This window comes from Uloborus diversus, chromosome 1, assembly GCF_026930045.1.
Source record: "Uloborus diversus isolate 005 chromosome 1, Udiv.v.3.1, whole genome shotgun sequence".
Taxonomy (NCBI): Eukaryota; Metazoa; Arthropoda; class Arachnida; order Araneae; family Uloboridae; genus Uloborus; species Uloborus diversus.
In genome coordinates this window covers 157517552-157537453 of record NC_072731.1, presented here as the reverse complement: position 1 = coordinate 157537453, position 19902 = coordinate 157517552, and the positions used below count along the sequence as shown (strand labels likewise).

The 19902-nt window shown below is 32.4% G+C and overlaps 1 protein-coding gene across 1 annotated transcript in view; it reads right to left on the bottom strand.

Annotated features, from left to right (window-relative positions):
• Positions 1-7694: 7694 nt before the first annotated feature.
• Positions 7695-19902, bottom strand: part of LOC129233124 (acetylcholinesterase-like) — a 39476-nt gene continuing 27268 nt past the window's right edge. The window contains exon 5 of the mRNA XM_054867186.1: positions 7695-13078. Coding sequence (XP_054723161.1) covers positions 12957-13078 — 122 coding nt within the window. The 3' untranslated portion in view covers positions 7695-12956. The remainder of the gene's footprint in view (positions 13079-19902) is intronic.

Genomic DNA, 19902 nt, shown 5'->3' with positions numbered 1-19902 from the left:
CTGGTGTAGCAATTTTAATGGCCAGTAGTGTACCATTGACGCTGGTACACTACTATGCCACTTCTGAGGATACTATAACTCAAATTCAAGTTAATGCAAATGTTAAAAAAAAAACCGAACGCAGAACAATTTGAAGTTGAGATGCCCTCTACGAACTTGTTATCGTTACTGATCAAACTGAATGATCAAATGATCTACTGATGTTTATCAAACTGAAATTATGCACTCCTGTTTGTGAAAATTGCAACAACACGAAGGACTTACGCGTGCGAGCTGAAAATTGCAGGAAATGTAAAGGAGGGCATGATATGCAAATGATTAGAATTGCAGACCGGTAACGCATGAGTATGCTGAGCAGCGCTCTCTGAACGGTAGATCGAACCGAATCTAAATAGACGACTGTAGTGAGGCGTGTATGATTATCGGTGGTTATATGCAAGAGTAAACGTTAACTGAATTTTTACTATGCCTCTTCGACGAAAGAAAGCAAAATTTGAGCAAATTTCGGAGTTTGAATGGGGCAGAATCGTCGGTTTTCGTGAAGCTGAATTGTCTTATCGTGCAGTAGCCGCTCGTGTGCAGCGTAACAGCAGCACAATCATGCGTGTTTGGAAGCAGTGGATGGACGAGGGTCGGACAGCTCGGAAATCCGGGAGTGAACCCCGAAATGTGACGTCAGCTCGCGACGACAGACACCTGGTGCGTATGGCGCTGATGGACCGCACAGCTTCTTCTAGACAATCGGCAGCACAGTGGTCAACAGCTACAGGTGTTTCATTGTGTGCTTCATCAATTCGGAGACGTCTGCTGCAGCGCTGGCTGAGCGCAAGGATTCCTTTATACAGGATTCCTCTCACGCAAATCCATCGCCGCCAGCGGCTACAATGGGCATATATGCATAGGAGCTGGCGTGCTGATTGGCAGCAGGTCATGTTTTCTGACGAATCCCGCTTCAATTTGTGGCATCATGATGGACGAATTCGTGTCAGGCGCTATGCCGGTGAACGGCACATTCCGGAGTGCATTATCGAACGCCACAGTGGACGAACACCCGGAGTTATGGTCTGGAAAGCCATAGCATATCATGGACGACCACTATTGCTACGAATTGTGGGCAATTTGAACAGTACCCGATACAAAAACGAAGTTTTACAACCCCAAGCTATTCTTTTCCTTCAAGGATTGACAGGGGCTGTATTCCAGCAGGATAATTCCCGTCCACATGTCGCCAGGAATGTCAAATCCTACCTTGATTCGCAGCAGTTACAGCTTCTTCCGTGCCCTGCATATTCCCCGCATATGTCACCGATTGAACATGTGTGGGATTTCGTTTGGCGGCGTCTCCCTCGTGATCCTCGTCCTGTTGCTTCGACAGACGAACTTTGGTTGCGCATACAAACAATATGGAATACTCTTCCGCAGGCGGATATACAAACTTTGTTTCACTCCATGCCGAGTCGTGTAGCAACTCTTATTGCTCCGCTCCGCGTCGTGGCCACACAAAATACTAATTTCTATCTCTTTTTTATTGTTTGTTTGGTTTGAAAATGTAATCATTTATTTGTACCATTACCACTCAACTGCGTATTAAATTTCATTCAACTATGATGCTTCCTTCATGGTGTGTTGCAATTTTCACAAACAGGAGTGTATGTATATATATTTTGCTCTTGTTAGAACTTCTGATTAGCTTATCCTTTTTGGACTTTGGAGAACTTCCATTGGTGCATTCAGTGGCGTAGCCAATGGGTTGTGTTGAAAACAAGCATTTTAATCAAGTACGAAAATGGGACATGAAAAATATATGCTTCTCTTGTGCCATGAAACATACAAAAGAAAGCTTTGAAGGGAAAATTGGTACAGTAAAATGAACTATACGGGGTGGGGACGAAATCAGGGTGTGACGTAAGGCGTATAGCTTTATTGCAATGATTCTCAATTTTTCCCTAGTGTGCGAAAATGTTTCTCTCTTCAGTCTCCAAAACATTGGTTTCCGTCGTATCGTTGGAGTAGATGCAAATTCTGAGAGTATAATCTAACAAAAGGCACTTTTTCTTTGTCTAGTTCCCTGCAAACTTCTTGAAATTTTATCCCTGCTTGGGCTTTCTGGGGAAGTGATGAATCTAGCTTGGGGACAAGATAGAACCGGTGACGTCAAGAAAAAAATACTTTCAGTGCACCCTTGTCGCCGTCGAAGCAAAGGAACCAGTTTGCTAGTGAGCCGATTGGCTTAATTTGTATTTTTTAGCGTAGTGCTTCATGATAATAGGATAACGATATTAAAAATTTAATTTCGGCTTCATTCTTCTTGTAGAACAAGTAATTATTCCGTCTTATTATTATGAATTAAAAATACTGAACACACTTCCTATTACACCGTGATCTGCCGAAAAAAGTTTCTCGTGCTTTGAGAGAATTAAAACATATCTAACCAGAGAACCACACGACTTCAATAATCATGAAAAAAGTTGAAAATGGTCGCATTCGAAAGAGCATATTTAGACATTTTTTTTGACCTATGAACTGTGTGCCCTCGTCCTCTCGTTTTCGAGATACGGGGTCTTAAACTCTGCCGAAATCCACAAGAAAAGTCACCAAATTTAAAGACTTGGCACGAAATTGAAAACACCGCGTGATTTCATTGTCTGCATCTTGCAAGGCGCCTCGTTTCCATTTTGGGTCATCTGCAAAATGCGTGTGAAAGATCTTTTGCATTAACCCTTTACTTGTGCGTGTTAAATAAAAGAATCATCATCAAGCCAATGAAGTGGAGAGTAGAAAGATTCATCCAAAAGAACGACAACTTTACAACGAAATTAAACCTAAATTTTGAAATTCCATTCGTGATAATAATACATTTCAGAATATTACTGTATTTTAAGTGCGTTAAGTGTTAACTCTTATTAATGAAATATGTGGTATTTCTTAATAATCTAAGGGAATTATTATGAATAAGTACAAAAAACAGGGTAATTTGAACTCATACAGTATATAGATAGTAAAATGGATATAGTCTTCGATGTTGAAATAATATGGTCATGGATTATCAGTTCTTTTTTTTTTTTAAGTTATTATCAATATATGAATTTTTATTGTCTGATCACTGTGAGGAAAAATATTTAATTTTTAATTTAAAATGGAAAGAAAAATTAAACTCTTAAGTGAAAATAACGGATAGTAAGTTGTAAATATTTTTTCGATAATTTTGAATTGTAATATGAAATTCAAAATTATCTATATCGGAAAGTACGTCATGGATAGATGGAAATAGATATTTTTATTATTAAAAACTATTAATGTAGTCGACGTTCGTTAGTCGTCCAAACAAAACCTGTCACTTGGCAATAACGTTAATCCACAACATATTGCATGTTAGTTATTCATTTTAAAAAATACTGAATAACTTTTACAAGTTTAGTTTCAACCAAACTACAATCACTTATTCATTTCCAGATTAGTGCACCACAACACTCAGGCATGATACAATATACCTGGTACAAGTTTGCGTTATTACAAACTCGGCCACCTCCATTTGAAACTACTTTGCAATTTTGCTTTTCGAAGCAGTTTGACCGCTGCAATATCAGTACAAAATTAAATTGTGAAATAATGTTCCTGGTGCCACACTTTTCTACCTTTTAAGCATTATTTTGTTCAGTATTATATTTGTCAGATTCAGTAGCATATTTTTTTCCCTTTCAACAGGCTTCTTTCATTTTTATTTTCTTTTTCTTTAATTTGTATTTCTGGAGTCGTGGAATTATTTTTCTGTGTGAAATATTTATTACTTGTGTAAAATTAATTTGTAAATATTACTGCTTAATACATATTTGTGTTTGTACTCCATACTAAACCAATTAAATAACACTGCGGACAGTGCCTTTGGCGCTCTTTAGTGTTTAATTTACCACTAACTCATGTTGAACTATAGTCAAGATTTTCTTAATATTTTGTTATGACGTTTGTATTTTATGTTTTATAATTTTTAAGTTTTAACTTAACTTTATTTTATTTTACTTACTGTTATGTATGTGTATTTTGTTAATAAATCTTAATAATAATAAAAAAATAATTTGTATTTCATTAATCTGCTAATTACAATTTCTCAATAAGAAGTTTTTTTTTTTCAATTCATATTGCCTAAAGTAAACAAATTAGTTTTCTACAGAAACTAAAAGAAATACTCATAATTAATACTTATAAGAACAATAATAAGAAATTACTTAAAATATATTGCATCAATCAGGTGTGTCTCTTCAAAGTGTTGCTGGTGAAAGGGTTAGCTCTTCCGCGAGAAGTTAAAGTGCAGTATCAGCAGAAATGAATTTTTGATATACTTGAAGAACCGCGTTTCGGATTCCATAAAGAACGTTAGAATATAACGTTCTTTTCGTGCTTAATTTTAAGTGAAAACCAAATAAGTAAGCTTGTACCCTAAAGCTGAATCACAGAAAGTGACAAAAAGGCAAAAAGGGGGGGGGGGAATGAAAAATTTGCAGACGTTACGCTTTACCTTCCCACGGCAAATGCTTATTATACCGAAAAGCAACATAAACATACACTCACCTTAGGTTTTAGGGGATTCGCCAAAAGAGAAAGAATGAGAGAGGGGAAAAAAGGTGGTTTAAAATCAATTTCATAATATTTGCATTGTTTTCAAAAAAAAAAAAAAAAAATCGGGTGATGACGTTCCCCCGTGTTCCCCTCCCATATTATACTACTTTTGTAAGTACATATAACTACTCTTTTTTTGAATACCAGGGGGGTCAACTGCCACCTCCTGATCCCTTAAGGGGTGGACCTGCTTTCATCACTAATAATAAGATAAAACTTAAGTTTAATCTTATTTTAAAGTTTTCTTTTCTCTGGGAAAACTTTCCCCTTGATAAGCTTGATAGTGGTTCTAAACTTTAACACACACATGTAAAGCGGGGGTGCCTGTTTCCTCCAAGAGCGATAGTGCTATCCCCCCCCCCAATACCTGAAAGGCCTCAAAAAAGCAAAAGCCACCCCCCTCCCAGACGAGAAAAGAAGACCCCTAGAAACAACCCCCTGTGCTGTAACTCCCCCCCCCCCGGTAGTTACCCTTGAGTAAAGAATTTACTTAAAACATCTTTCACGCACTTTGTTCAAAAAAGATCAAAACTGGCAATGAGATGTCTTGTCCTGTCTACGCTTCTGATTGGACGCCCTCCCAAATGAAATCCTGGTTACGTCACTGGGTGCATTCTGAAGCATCGGAAACCATATTTGATAAACATTAAAATTTGCACTTTTTTAAAGTTTCTCTGTAGAGACGGCAAAAGCAATGAACATTTGTAGAAAGTACTGCTTTTAAGAAGAGAGTGGTGCTGAGTAGCAATCGGTGCGCAGCAAAATAGCAGCCTTTTGAGAACGTTAATGTGGTATTAGTAACTCTGTAGCTTTTTTATTCGGGAATTAATATTTCCTGTTGGGGTATCAATGTAAACTTGGCCAAAATTGTGAGAAAAATATCATTTAAAGTATTCAAATTTTACTATAGATTATATTAAATGATTTTCAAGGAAAAATTCTCCTTACTTATACTAAAGTGAACGTGCGCTTGTCGGATGTTTTTTCATCCGTTAGTTCACTTCGTTTTCATTAAAAAAAGGCGTTCCTTATAACGCTGAAACACTCGTAAACATCTACATATCGATCTATACATTTTTAACCTAGTTTCCCAATAAAAGTTAGAGAAAGAAGAAAAAAGCATGAAAGAAGGCTTAGTGCATCTTAAAAGTATCGCAAAAACAAAAAAAGTCAAAAATAAATAAAATAATTAAATAAAAATTGAAAAATTAAAAATTGGAAAGTAGGTCATTGAGATAGGGAAAAATGTCTGTCGGTCTGTCTGTCCCCGCCTAATAACTTTTGAGTGAATAGTCCGATTCGAACAAATTTTCTTTTGTTCGAAAGATTTTGACAAGGACACCTCAGTCCTGTATTTTACTTTTTGGTTTGAACAATTTTTCTTTCAATTTTGAACAGTTCAAAAAATTTAACATTGGCGCCTACGGGGAAATTCAAGGCAATCTCGAACTGAGAGGCGAATTTGCTTCAAAAAACTTGATTAGAAAAATCCTTTGATGAAGAACATGTATAGAAAATGTCTTTTTGATTTGACCAATTTTTCGTTCAACTTTGAACAGTTCAAATCCCTTAAAATTACCGCCTACGGGAAAACTGAAAGTCAATATAGATTCCGAACTTAAAGGCGGATTTACTTCCAACAAATTTCGTTGGAAATATCTCTCGAGGAACAACTCTTGACTCCAACTCCGACAGTTTCGAGGCACTTGACTCCGACTCCAGCTCTTGTGCCCGAAAATTAGTCGGACTCCGACTTCCAGACTTCGACTCTGACTTCGTAGTTTTGGCAAAAAATTTATACATGGATAAAAATGACTGACTCTCGAGAATTTGACTCCGACTCCGACTCCTTTATCCCAAAATAAGTCCGACTCCACAAATATTGACAGAGTAGCGGACTTAAAGGGAAAATGACCGATTATAACTCCAAGCCTTTGAATTAATAACCTTTGGCCTCCCGAATCTAACTCTTTTGTCCCAAAATGAGATTGACTCCGACTCCGACGGCATGGTTTTTACATTGAAATAATTATTGCTGATATGATTTTTTTTTCACGCTAAAGTATTAATTTATGTATTCGGTGTTTGGCGGAGAAATTCCGAGTCCTTTATATTTCTATATAAAGATATGCGCAGACGTTTTTTATTTAATTATTTTTTTGATAATGAAAATTATTTCTTTAAATTGACATTTTGTAGTTTTTTATTTATTTATTTTTTAAGTACATTAATTGTTTTTTGACAACAAGGGGAAAGCAAACGATTCTTTTCTTTTCTTTTTTGAAGTGACAAAGTTATTTTATAAGCTTATTAATTTTAATTCTTTTTTTTGTGTTGAAAGCGGTTAAAGATTCTTTTTAATAGAAAACTCGCAACTCCAATAAACTATAGGGGGCGCTGCAGCCACTGTCTAATGGCGGATGAAAAAGGTAAAACAAACGAATGCCGTAACTTATAACTTGCTTTGACGCTTAGTGAATGACAGTAATTTTTCATCGTGTTTGTGGGAAGCTTTCTTTTCTATTCTTCTGAAATTACATTGCATCACAAACTGTTTGAAACCTGTAATTTACCCCCCAAAAAAAACACGTAGAATGGAATATGTTTTACCTTTTCCTTTGGTATTGTTAATCTCCACAAAGTAGCGTATTCGAGCTGTGGAGTTACAAATAGTGTTTTATCTGTTTTGTTTAAAAAGTGCTGCTATTTTTTTTTTACTCATGTAATTTTTTAGATGAGTGACGCATATTTTATTCCTAGAAATCAGTTTTAAATATTTAAAAATTTGCTTTAAATAATTTGCGATTCTAGCTAATATTGATTAGATACAAGAAAGTTGATATTGGTATACAGGAAAGTAGGCTCGTAGAGTTCTGGACGGAACTTCTTGTTTAATTTGGTGTTTCAATAAGTTTTTTTTTATTATTATCTCTTGTGAACAAATATTAATTTTTTTTTAAACATGTCATAGGTTTCATTTGCCACCAAAGCTCAATCTATTCTTCACTTTAGGAACATAAAATATAACTATATAATAAATATTCTATTCAAGGAATTTAAATTGAACAATAAATTTAACGCAGTGTTTTATTCAGGAAACTAGAACAACTTTTGATACAGACAATTTTTATTTCTAATAAGTGGAGTCTAATTATTTATACGAAAGTATTATATCTTATAGAATGATATGTTTCAATTGCTACACAAGTAGAGATATGTCATTTTCATTATTTAAAGATAAATTTACTTTGCAAACTATATCAACAAGAAAATTTTCTTTTTACAATTTTGAACTTGTAACAAATGATAAAATTCTTTGCAAAATAGACAGCATTTTCGAAACTGTATGCATAAAATTTAACACACAAAACAAATTTCAATTTTACACAAACTCGTATTTGTTGGACTTAAATTTCAGCTATATATATTTACAGATACTAAGATAATTTGATCTTGACGTGGAATTTTCAACATTTTTCATCATAGAAGCTTATTAACAAATACGCTGTAATTTGTAAAGTACCGACTTGTTTTCATACGTTGGTATTTATTTAAATAACCTCAATCAAAAAAAAAAAAGTTTTGCGTTCTTGAGATTTGTGCCTAAAACTGTACATTTTTATGGTTAAAGTCATCTTTTTTACATATTTAAGTCCATTGTTGAGAAAATCGAATGTTTGGTGTGAGGTAACGAGACATTTTTTGACCCCTATATGGGGGACCTCTTAAATATATGAATTACAAGTTTTCTTTTTATTTTCACAGAACAAAATAATAATAATAATAATAAATAACAGTAATAAATACGCCAAAATATTAATTTTAAGGACTTTAAAGTTTCATTGGAGAGTTTTTAATGTACAAATTACAAGGTTTTTTCCCCTCACAAAATAAAATTGAAAAAAAAAAAGAAGAAGAAGAAGAAATACGCCAAAACATTAATTTCAGACATTCAAATTTCTGGTGTAAAGTAAATTGAAAATTAATGAGGTTTCGTGGGTGATTTTTTAAATATGTAAATGACTTTTTTTTGTCGAAGAAAATACATAAATAAATCAATACATAAACAACAATAATAACAATATGTACGCCCAAAAATGTATTTAAAGAATTTGTTTTTGTGGTTCTTATTCAGAATTAGGAGACAAAACTGAAAGATGTATTTATTTGTGAATCAAATTTTTAAGTTGAGCAGTTTCTCAGATTATTTACTTTTTTTTTCACATAAAAACTTGACTTGTGAAAAACAGTTACAAATTCATTCGCATTTAAAATTGTTCTGTTATAATAAGTGACAAGTTTTTCTTTTTACTCTAAGGGTTTTGAATGTGTTTCTTTTTAGGATAGATTATTTCTTTTTATCAACACCATTTTAGGTTTTAAAGACTCGTTAACGTCGACAAAAATCGTTAAATACATTGCATATGCTACTGGGTCACGAGCAATGGTATTGTCTGATTTTCAGCAAATGACTTTTTATTTTGTTTCAGTACATATTCCTACTTGTCTGGGCATTTTTTTTTAGATTAAATTATTTTAAATGTGTACAAAATAATAATGTTGTCCAAAAATAGCTGCATTAAAGTAAAACACTTGCAAAGTTATATCTACTTTGACAACACGAATGCGCTTCATGCGCTTTTTCTTTCAATGAATAATCCAACAATACAAGAGTTTACTCCCACACACATTTTGTACATTCTCATTAATGAACATTTCGAAGACAATATACAACAATTTTGCTTAAATAAAATAAACTTGAATTCAATTACGTTAAAAAACATGGTAAATGAATTGAAGGAAATGATTTGTGAAGTCTAAGAAAAATATAACAATAATGATGATAATAAAATGCAGCAATGTGAATGATATATTCATGGAAGAAACTATGACGAATGAAAAACAGAATGGAAAACTGAAAACCTCTGTTTATAATAACTTTATTTATAAGGATTGTCTTCGTAAATTATAGCATAACATTTGAGAAACTTGTTTCTGTATTATATTTAATTTAATAGTTGACAAATATTTCTAAAAAAATTTTGCTATCCTCTCTTTACCTGTAGATTAGTAACGGGTTTTCCAAGAAATATTCTAATGTTGAATATGCAATTTAATCCATTTAAAATTATGCAACAGAACTTCTTTATGAAGAAAAGGAAATCTCAATGCAAATAAAGCACAAGTTGTCAAAAAATTTCTTGAAATATTTTTTTGAAAATTGGTGTTTCTTAATTTGCTTCTTTATTCTATTTATGTTTAGTATTTTTTTCAAATAAATTAAAATCTCCTCATTTTAGACTGGTCCAAACCGGCCTGAAAGAAGATCTTACATTTTAACATTTATCTAATTTTTAGAAATCTTAATGATAATTAGAAACTTGTTAGCATTAAATGTTTTACCAATTATGGCACTAATGTAAAAATTGTTAAACATTAATTAATAGCACTTAATAAAATGTCTATCTTGTGGTTATACAAAAAAGTTACTAAGTTCATTAATTTTATGCGAATCAAATTGAATGATTTCGTTATCCTGGTGTTTAATTAGCATGATATAGATTAACAAACCTAAAGGTTAGCTAAAAATTGGTTAAAATAAAATAAATTAAACAATGAATTAATTCACTGATAAAGAATGACCACTTGAAAAGCAGTTCCATAATAATGTATCTACATTTTACAGTAAAATGTTCTAATTGCTATATTGATTTATCAAATGCAACTGTTGTAAACGTGAACCAACGTAATAGCTTCATCGACTACAATAGCCGATAATTTTTAATGAAAAAATATGTGTTTGTCGTTTGAGGAAATCATTCGGATAATTCCTAATTTTTAAACTTTCTTCTCAAATCTGAATTCAGATATTTACGAAAGCAAGATTCATATTAAAGAGGCTCAGATTAAGAAAATTCATTCAGTTATGAAGTGTAAAAAAATTAAGAATTTATTTTAGTTCAAAAAATTTTTCTTTCGCAATTAAATTTAATTTAATGCAAGTGTAAAAATGAAAGCTGCAATGTGCATAGATTGTGAGAATGAAAATAAATAAGAAAAAATTAAAAACCATTTTCAGCTGAAAGTTATGCTTAGTTTTCTGAAAAGTAACAATAAGACGTTCTGAACGTTGTGATACAAAATCCGTTTTTTCTTGTAATGCGATTTAATGCTTTATTTAACACATGAAGTTACCTACTTAAAGATTGTTACAGCACTGTGCGAAAACAAAGTTCTAAGGATATACGACTGCCTTAGGAATTTTAGTTGGATTACACCTTATATGAATGAAAATTAAAAATAGGCCTTAAACAGTATGCTGTTTATAATTAGCACCAAATATACATTACAAATATGCAGTTTACTAAATAGACATGATATTTTAATAGAATAGGAAAAATTGTAAGTACCATGGTCACATAATAGTAAAACACATCTCCTATTTGTTGTTAGAACATTTAAAATTACTTAAGTGACAAAGTTAAAGTATTACTGGTTAAGCAAATAAGTCAGGTACATAAATCTTAACATTTTAAAGAAATTGCTTACTATGCTGTTGCATTTTGAGCAATAAATGCACATAATTGTTTAAGACGTAAAATATTTGTTTCATCCTCAGTAAGATGCAGTTTCACATAAAAAAATAAATTGTGGCTTTTGTCAACTTGTTTTAAAATGCTTAATTTTTGAAGCCAAATAGGAACAGGGTAAAAAGGGGCATTTGTGCTTTTGGCAGCTGTCAAACATTTGCTTTGTACTAAGCGGACTAAATTGTACCGAAATATTTAATGAACAAGTAAAATAACGACAATTGATGCGGTAAATAATATTGCCATTAAGTGTAAGACAGCAGATGAGCCTGAATATCTATTTTATGCGAAAGGGTTAATGTTTGTTTTATTTTAATTTTTGGAAAAGCTTAACCATCTCATCTGAAAAAAATCCTGTGAGCACCTATTTTATTTTTCGCATTTTTATACAGTTTACGCAGTTATTTGATTCTATTTCTTTGTTGTAAGCATTTACATGAACTTCAGTGATAACAATTTGTTTTTAAAAAAATAATGAACAAAGTTCGGAAATATATTTCCTGCATTGGATCTGAAATTATTTTTAAAAATAAATCTCAACCTTGGAACATTAGGCAGTATGTTTTTCAAAAGCTTTAGCATGCTAGCAAAGTTTGTTGTCTTCTTTGAACACATGAACACTTCTTTGTAGGTATTACGCACTAAACATTGTACTACTTGGCTTAGCGAACGTCAAAGGGCAATGAAGTGGAAGTAGCTACATGTGGTTGCTATTATATTTCCCAAAGTATAAAATATAGCATGTCATTTCTATTCTTTAATATTATCTAAACAAGAAAATCGGAAATTCACGACATTCAGGTCTTGTAACATTGAATGCAAGTTCACCACATGTATTGACTTGTTAAAAGCTTGTAATACATACAGCTATGTGCTCAATTAAAGAAAAGAATCCTATAAATGGTTTCAATCACAGAAAAAGCATTTGAGTCTTTCACCTTTATGCAACATTGAGTCTAAATTCAAAGAAAATTGATTCAATATATAAACAGGAAAGTTGTGCTAGACAAGAGCAGTGTATTGACATTTTAAAAGTTCTGTATACATCCAACTGATGAAAATGAAACTAAAATGTAAGTCAAGGATTCAAACGTTGAAATTATACTCATTCCATTGGTAAGTTGAAAATCATTTTTTGTAAGTAGTTGATGTTCAATAGTGTTGGAGATGAAAGAGGATATGTTGTAAATTTGAAACTTTGATTTGGAATAAAAGTGGCAAATCATGCTACTTGATTGATTTGTTAAGTTTGATTGATCAAAGAATTTGTACAAGGTAAGATTTACAGATTTCAACACTTTGTGGAAATACATTGAAACAGATTTACTGCAAACGTTTTTCCCCTTAAAGAATAACTTAACATCCACAGCGCTGAATGTCAACACAGGGCCGAATTAGAAGAGATATGTTTAGTCAACAAGTGAAGAATCACCAGATCTTTCACATTGTCCGATATGAGTGAGTGCTTCCTGCATCTGTATGAAGGCCAGTTCATTTCCTCCGAGTTCTAATTCAGTTCAAGGACCCAAGCAGTCCAATGCACGTGAGAAAAAAAATGGTGAACTGTACCCGTAATCCGGACCTGCGTCAACAGACATCAACTGAATCACAGCCGCAATGACAATTTTCCATTTAGACATTTGTTGAGTTCCATCGCTTTCACTGGTGCAAACCTTCCGTTGCCGAGGCAATCCCTTTTTGACTGTTCACACTTCCCGTTGTCTATGCACACTTGCAGCAACTTGAAGGTGTTTACGTTAGCCTCAGTAGTAAGACGATCAGCGCATTCATCCAGACAAAGAAGCAGACACCACTGATCGAGTGGTGGAAAGAGGACGCTTGGCTGATGCCCGTGCAGTGAGGGTTGTGCTCAGCTACAAAATAATGGTCATAACAGTGCATTAGGTTATGAAAACAAACAAAATCTCCATTTTCTAAATCAATAAAGTCACAGAACCTAAAATACTATAAGAACTGATGGTTAAATGGTTTCTAAAAAACGAGGGATGTTTCTGAAAGTAGGGCCACTAAGTCACCTAATTTAATATAAGATTTAACATTAAAAATGATGTTTATAAAAAATTCCGAAGAGAGGATTACACCGACAGATTAAAATACAGTAAGGGACTGTCCATAAATGACGTCACACTTTTTTAGAACATTTTCGACCCTCCCCCCCCCTTTGTCACGAAGTGTCAAATCTCATCTTACCCCTCCCCCTCTTGTCATATAACATGCTATTTTTCATAAACATATTCTTATAAAAAAAGCGCGATGTCACACTTTTGTCACCCCTGCCTCCCCCTTGTCACAAACAATTTCACGATCCCCCCCTCCCCCCTCATAACGTTACGTCAGATATGGACAGCCCCTAAGGACAAACAATTTAAATAATGTTTCAGAAAAGAGGGTCACAGAGTCATATAATTTAAATATAGTAAGACTCAATATTTTAAATGATTCGTCAAAAAATAGAATCGTTTCTGAAAAGAAAGGTGATTTCGTTTCAATGAAACTTGCTTTAATAAAATACGTGATTCAACAAATCTTTTTTCCATGACATTAATAATTAGCATAAAATAATAAAAACTAAAGAGGAAGACTTGAAATGAGGGGGGAAAAAACGAGATTTGTCAGGGAAATCCTGAATTTACGGAAAGTTGGAAATTTTTAATCGAAAAAAACTTTTGAATAGTTTTTAATGCGATTGCTTGTACTTTTTTACAAGGGGAAAACGGCCTTTCAAGTTGAGAGAAATGAATTTCAAACTGTATAGTAGACACAAAAAGGATTTTTATACAGCAAATTTTCTGATTTTCCTTGAAGATACTAAACCTTTTTCAACATTCTCTTAAGTAATTTTTCAAGTTAATTATGTCTGGTTGATTTCATATTACTGTATACACACCATATGTGCGTACAAGTTTACGGACAAAAATTTAAATTTCATTAATTAAGATGATTCATATCACAATCATATTATACTCAATTCAATTCCACCTGTGTGACTATATTTGAATTTTATTCCCGAGGTTTTAAACTTTGTCTTTTAATTGCGATATATTCAAATATAAGGAACCATTATGTAGCATAATATGAAGCATTAATTGCTTTCTATAAATAAATTCTTATGTTTAAAAATAATGATTTGTGCTTGCCGTGGGTGTGATGGTACTGTCACTCTAGGAATAAAGTTAAATACATGCGTTGAAATCGTCATACCCGTGCAAATGAATTGAACCACTTTAAGGACATTTCCATGAGCAAATGGATTGAGCAGTTATAAGGAGAGTTCTATGTACGAATCGATTGAGCAATTAAAAGGAAATTTCCATCTTTCTTTACTACTAAAACTCAAAAGGTCAGTACAACTACGAAAATTAAACTTAAAAAGAGCATTAAAAATATTTTGTATCAATGAAAATATTTGAATATCAATATACGAGAGAGAGACTTGGCATCTGAGGAATGTTCAAAATATACTGCTTAATATACTTTAATGCAAAATGTACTTTTAAAATAAAAAAAAATAATAAACTGCATCTAATGAACATTAAAAAAATATATAAACACGTATAAATGTAGTTCATGCATTTATTTCGGAAAATTTGCCTTCATGCATATATGCATATAAATTCACCTAGCTATGTAATCGAAGCTGTAATTATAACATGACAGTGAACATGCGCATGCACATTGAAATAAAAAATAAAAACGTTTACAGTTAACAAGAAAAATGAAAAATTCTTTTAATGCCGTAATTTATGGTAGGTATTCTTTTGTAACTCTTCCTAAGCTAGAAATGCTGCTAAGCTGCTTATTTATGACTAATTCAATTGCTGTGCGTAAATGGGAGAAAGGTACAAATTTATTTCGCACACACACAAAAGATTACTTTAAATACTAGTTCCGAAATTCTCTCATACAAATTAAGTTAAAAAAAATTTTACTTGTAGTTTTAATATATTAGTGGATCATTTTCACAGAAACGAACATTTTCATGTCCTAGTGATAATTTACAAATGTTTTAACTCATAAATATTATTAGGGGTTTAAATATAGGTGATTTAAGCAATTAATCAAAGAGGCAAAACATTTAAATTTTTTGCACAGACAAGGCAAGTGTCTCATTGAACAGATGTGGGTGGGTGGATCTTTGTTTTATCTCTTTCAGCAGCCGTTGGCAAGACTCTGCTGCGCCCCCTACAATTCATTTGAATTGCGAATAGAAAAAGTTTAAGGTATGTTTTTAAACCGATAATGTGAATTGAGGAAAGCCTCAAAACCCTATATAATTAGAAAAGCTTAAAAAGTGCCATTCGGAACTCCAGCGCTCGAATACGCTACCTTGCGGTGATTTACTAAACTGCAAATGAAACTAAAACATTGCCACGTTGCGTTCCACGTGTGTCTGTTGACATAAACGCAGGCAGTTTGTTCTGAGTATTTATTAACGCAATTGTCTTAGTTGTGTCTTAGTTTGCTTTCAGCTACAGAAATTAATTCGTCTCTTAGTAGTATTCTCGAGCTTCTCAAAATAATGTTAATTTTCATTATTTCCTTAATAATTGGTGAAAGAGAAAATTCTGGATTAACAAACTTGGATAACGTTATACAAGGTAAAAAATTTTATTGTTTTGTATGAATTTGTAAGAATATGGTTTTTTTTTAAATCTTAAATTAATTAAACTTAAAATATTTTACAGCAGCATTTATTTGGAATGGACAGTATGCAAAATATTTTCTTGAATATATTATCGTAGAACAAAATGAATAACCGAGAAAGAATTTACTTTATTCCTTTTATTCTCAGCTGAAAGGTTTCGCCAAATTTGTTTAGGGTTAGTTTTAGTATAGTGCGAGGAAAGTAGCCTTGGCGAGATTTTGCGTTTTTAGTTAAACCATTTTTAATTTTTATCATGAGTGGAATAAAATGGTAGTAAGATTACAAAATTCGATAAGTGAAAAGAAATAATGGTCAATCAACTGAAAAGAAAACTACCACCATATATCCGTGAGAATTTTGTTGATGATTTGCATAACATGACACAATTAAATCGTAACTCAGAAATTAGAAAATCGAAACAGAAAATTTTTTAATTAACCGATTCGGGAATTCGAGAGAAATAACTCGGCTACAAATGGAAAACAATAAGCGCTAGCCAAGCAAGGCAAAAAAGTATCATCTTCTTTCGATAACAATTTGTAATGTCATATTGAATTTTCTAGCATTAATTGTTATTCTTGTCAGGCCACAATTATTATTTAGTTTTATCAAGAATTGATAAATATCGAATTCATCATCGTGGAAATAGCTGCTTAGAACTACGAACTACGTAGTTTGCATTAATCTTTGACGTTTAGTAATGCTTCTTGAATTCTCATTTCTTTCTACGTGGGCCAGAATATCCACAAGACTTTGAAAATTAATTTAAAAAGAATAAAGCGAAAAAATCATACGTACGAACAAAAATCACAACACTTTTAGCATTTTCTTCGTTACCATGTGCGTTTGTTTTGGTTTTTAAGTCCGCCATTAGACAGTGACTTCAGTACCCCCTATAGTTCGTTGGAGTTGCGAATATTCACAAATCTATGATCGCTTATTTTAGCATTTGAATTAATTTGTTAACTTAATTAGCAAAATCAATATTATAATTGCTATTATTCATTTTTGTTTTTGGCAACGGTTGAAAAGTTTATGTCTCTCACCAATGACAGAGCAAGTATAACAAAAAGCAAATAAAAAAAAGGGGCTTTGAGAGATGTACGGACAATTTTTAGCAATCATTTTTAAAACGAAGAGAAGGAACTTGGCAGAAGAAAAAATATTATGATGAAGAGAAAAAAAATATGGAAATAAACAAGACATAAAACTAAATACAGAATAGCTCGGAGGCACGTTATTTCTTTTTGCACTCACAATCTTATTGGACTCAAAGTTTTTTTTTTTCTTCCTATTGTTCTTACATGCCTCGAAGCCAAACTTCCGAGAGACATGCCGACCCAAGCTTCATTAAATATATATTCCCAAAAAAGGGATCGAAATAAAAGTTTTTTTTCTTCCTTCGGAAAAATATAATCAAAATTTGTAAGGAAGAAGAAAAAGAAAAAAAAACCTTTTCTTTACTTTCTAACGCGAGAGAAAGACGTTCTCGAGCTTTTTCAAAATTCGTTCCAAGAAAAGAAAAAAAATATATATGTTCTTTTGCTTGACTAACTTTCTGTTGCCTCAAAAGATAGTTTAGTTTTCAATAATGAGCTGGTAAGTTGCGATAGAAAGACTGTTTGGAAATACTTGTTCTCTTTTTACACCTCTACGCAAAACATGGAAAATTTGACAGAATGTATCACTGTCGCTGCTCGTTCAGAAAAGGTAATTAAGATGGTGATTGCTTTTTTTAAAAGTAATTTTATGTTTTTTTATTATTATTATTATTTAAAGCAGAGTTTGGTGGCGACCTTTTTGCTAGAGCTGCTACACCGCTAAAAAGAAAACGATATCAGGGCGGGATGAGGTTTATTGAAATATCAATAGCTTTCAAACATATAAATAACATAAAAAATAACCTTCTTTATTGTTATTTATTTACTATATCTTAAAAAAGGGGAGAAATAACAGAATAAAACAAAATGGCAAATGAATAAAGAAATATAAATAGCGCCTTTGTGCTAATATAATAAATGGAAAAATTAAAATAAAACAAACACAAAATTGCAAGCACGTGTTTCGTGCATAAAAATGAATTTACATAACTTTGATGTCATTCATGACTAAAGAATTTCCCAAGTGCCCCCATCAGCCATATTTGAACGAATATTTCATTTTTCAAATTTCGTTCTCTAAAATGCTTGCTTATTTATAAAAATACTTCTAAAATCTGTCAAAATGTATTTTACGTAAAATAAAAATTCTGTTAGAAAATTGTTTCTCTAAAATTTTTTTGTAAAATTTGTCCTCGATGTTTGAATAAAAAGCTTCTTTTAGTTCATCATTAGTTTGCGTATCACAGAGGTCATCAACTTATACTCTTTGCACATCAAAGAGCTCATTATCTTCATGAAATTTCGCGCAAAATTAGTTCGTAGCATAGGGGTGAGCACCTCGAAGCGGTTTTTTGAAAATTAGATTTTGTTATTTTTTATTGTTCCAGTTTTAAGCTTATTTTACCGAGAAAATTATCATAACATGGACGAATAAATTACCATCAATTGGACGAGAAAATTACCATAACGTTGACGAGCAAATTACCATAACGTTGACGAGCAAATTACCATCACATAGGTGAGCAAATGAACATAGAAAATTGACAAGAAATTTATCATCCATTATTTGTAAATATACAGGCGAACCAAATGACCTTTTAATTTTCTACTAAGGGCAAAGCCGTGTGTGTACCGCTAGTTAAAAATATTTTCCGCGTCCCTTCGACCAACCTACTAAATCAACTCCTTGTTTTGTTTCTAATCTATACGCTATTACCGTCCAATGAGTCGTCAATCATGATACGAATCTAATTTATAAAGTTGTGAATAGTTGTGAATGAATCTCATATGAAAATATACCATATTTTCATATGAGATGTTCTTAATCATTTATACTAAAAATTTAAAAAATGCAGTTTTTCCGCGCACGTGCTTTTAGCCATTCTACCGAACAAATTTGCTTCCTTTTCCATGAATCTTTTAAGAATTTCCTGCGGATGAGCTAACGTGAAAGCAATGCAAGTTCTCGTTCAGTCAGCTTTTAATAATCTTTCAATCAAATTTTCTTGCAGAAATCATTGAGATAAAACTAGTGTTAAAAATAAATACTTCGAACAGCTTATAAAGAATACGGAAGTTTAAAAGAGTTGAAAACGTATTGGGTAATGCTAAACTATTACAATTTTAGGGCAATAATTAGGTTATCTCAGGAAGAATTAATGTAATGCGTATTGATTTTAATACTTGTTGCAGGAGATTGAGTAATTTATAAATTCTGTACGGTGTCCCAAAAGTTAGGTAAGATCTGAATGAGATGGAAAATTAATTGATTTGGTGTTCAAAACAGGAAAAAAGAAAGCAGTCCGACAGATGACAGTTTGGAGATGGTAAAAATAGAGATGGCAGCAAGGCATGAACGAGCAAAGAGGTTTTAATGTTGAACAATCCAACTACTGCGTGAGGTAATCCCTGATACTGTATTGCCTCGTTTCTAATATCAGAATTGATCCGCAACACCCTGTGATTTAACACACTTGGATTCTCGTCTTCGGGAAAGTTTGAAATGACAACACAATCTCAGCAAGTTTGCATTCCCCAGAGCATTAAAGGAGGAGATTCCACTGCATCAACGAAATCCAGCCATATTTATGCAAAATGATTATACATTTCAACAAAAAAGTCCGTGTGTGCCAGCAAAGCCATTGATGTCATTTACTTGATGTGTTTTTCATACCTAGCCAAATACTATGTACATAATTTTAAAATACAAAAATAGTTGGAAAAAAAAAACTGTTTTCTACTGAATGCAAATCTTGCATAAATGTTGGGACATACTTTACTGCAGAAATTGTTATGCTTGTTAAGCTTTTGAAAGCTTAAATGTTGTTTAATTTAATGCAGTTTTCTGTAAAAGACACAAATGCGCGATAGTTTAATAAAGGCATTTCATCTGTCGTATTTATAACTAGGGGTACTCGCACGACTTTGCCCA